The 2,239-nt window shown below is 37.7% G+C and overlaps 1 protein-coding gene across 5 annotated transcripts in view; it reads right to left on the bottom strand.

Moving 5' to 3' along the window:
- Nucleotides 1-298: 298 nt before the first annotated feature.
- The window catches only part of NEK7 (NIMA related kinase 7), a 121,167-nt gene continuing 119,226 nt past the window's right edge, over nt 299-2,239 (bottom strand). For all 5 annotated transcript variants that reach the window (XM_056523468.1, XM_056523465.1, XM_056523467.1 and 2 more), the window contains one exon: nt 299-1,104. In XM_056523468.1, the coding sequence (XP_056379443.1) occupies nt 994-1,104 (111 nt within the window). In that variant the 3' untranslated portion in view covers nt 299-993. The remainder of the gene's footprint in view (nt 1,105-2,239) is intronic.

Here is a 2,239-nt window from a genome sequence, read left to right as displayed (position 1 = left end):
TCAGTGCTCTCTGCTGACACCTTTGTCCATGTCAGGAACTGTCCAGAGCAGGAACAAATCCCAATAGAAAACCTCTCCTGCTCTGGACAGTTCCTGACATGAACAGAGGTGTCAGCAGAGAGCACTGTGGTCAGACTGGAAAGAACTACACAACTACCTCTGGAGCATACAGCGGCTAATAAGTACTGGAAGGATTACGATTTATTAACAGAAGTAATTTACAAATTTGTTTAACTTTATGGTACCAGTTGATTTATAATATATATATATATATATATATATATATATATACATACATACATACATACACACACACACATATATATTTATTTAAGAGGGGGAAAAATAAAACAATAGCATTAAATGATCATGAAACCTTACATTGCACTCAAGTTTTGCAAAGTCTTTATAAAGGCACAAGATATAGGACAGCGAGGTAAATAAAGAGTTAAAGGCCTTTTCTCGTGGCGGATGTGTACGTGACATGCCTGACTGCATGTTGTGGAGGACACAAACCTATCCAAAGATGGCGTCCATTGGAACCCTTCATCATATTGACTTGAAGCCCACCCACCGAATCACCAATCTATCTTTCCCGACTCCTCTTTTTGGTGTTTTCTATACCCAATTACATAGCTTTTATTTGATAATTTACACAGGGAGAAAAAAATATCCCAATCTCTCATCATTACACTCCTCATAGCGGATTTCTGGAGGTGTGGCGTACATGGAGATTTCCATCTCTAGATGTTGACTGCAGAACGAGGGATGGGTCTTGCACTGCAAACTTAACTAGAAGTTGCCAAGAAAAAGTGTCCCATACGATTTAAAAAAAAAACAAACAAAAAAAAAACAAAAACTTCGTGGCCTTTATAATATACCATAAGCCCACTGAGGAGCGCGAAAAAACCTGCCCACATCTACGGAGTATACTGGGGAAATTCTTGAAAAGTGATGGACGTAGGGTGGGAAGTATCTTCGAGGACTAGTCATCTAGCTGGTGGCGGTCACAGCGTGCATTCTCTTTGCGACCTCATACACGTAGGTTACGTCTGGTCTCTTCTCCGGGTCGGGATTTATGCAGGTATTCACCAACATGCGCAGCTTTAGAGACAGAAAGACGACAAGCATTAATGGTTTAGGCAAAAAACGCAGGGATTTCTGCTGACATAGGGGGAGATTTATCAAAACCTGTGCAAAGGAAAAGTTTCCTAGTTGCCCATAGCAACCAATCAGATCGCTTCTTTCACTTTTAACAAGGCCTCTGCAAAATGAAAGAAGCGATCTGATTGGTTGCTATGGGCAACTAGACAACTTTTTCTCTGAACAGGTTTTGATAAATCTCCGTGATAGTCTACTGCATATGGTCAACCCCGTGTGGAATGCGTTCAGGTTGACAAACTAAAAACTAAATAATTAGTCTTAATCTGTATGAAAATGCAACATTAACATGTAGATAATGCAACGTGTCAAAAATTTCTAAGAAAGAAAGAGGTTCCAGCTCGACTGCATTATAAACTTCCAATTTTTATTAAGATATATTTAAAAACTTCAAATCACAGATATTTAAAAACGAACAACGTATTTCTGGAGTGTTAACCACCTTTAGTCACAGCCATTACTATACCTGCCGTGTTTCTGGTATGTTAACCACCCTTAGTCATGACGACAATCCATGTGTTTCATGTGTGTTATTCGCACACCATGACTATGACCATTGTATTTCTGGTGTGTTTATACTCCCTTAGTCATGACTAAGGCCGTCATGTTTCTAGAGAGTTAACTACCCTTATTGATGGTCATGACTACAAGGAACACATTTCAGGTATATTTACAACCTCATGACTAAGGGCGGTTAACACGCCAGAAACGCGCCAGTCTTTTGAGCTGTTTGTAATTCGGATTTCTAAAATAAATCTTATTTAAAAAAAAAAAAAAAGTTGAAGTGTTCCTCAAGTCAGGACACAGAGTCTGTGAAGAGACATGCTATACTCCTCAAGCGTGGTAAGCTGGAAATTTTTTGCGTACGACATGTAAAAGATGCAACATACAAAAATGCAACAAACAGAAAACTGTAAAATATAAAACTTTAAATAAAATACATCATGTTATAAAACGCAATGTGAACTAAATGCAACTTGTATTTCAGTTTTTGCAATAAAAGAGTTAAATACAGGTGGAATTTTTTTTGTAGATGCTTTAAAGCAGAAACTAAAAATGTTACTAAAAAAAAATATAT

This window comes from Hyla sarda, chromosome 6 (genome assembly GCF_029499605.1).
Source record: "Hyla sarda isolate aHylSar1 chromosome 6, aHylSar1.hap1, whole genome shotgun sequence".
Taxonomy (NCBI): Eukaryota; Metazoa; Chordata; class Amphibia; order Anura; family Hylidae; genus Hyla; species Hyla sarda.
This window is presented reverse-complemented; position numbering and strand designations above follow the sequence as displayed.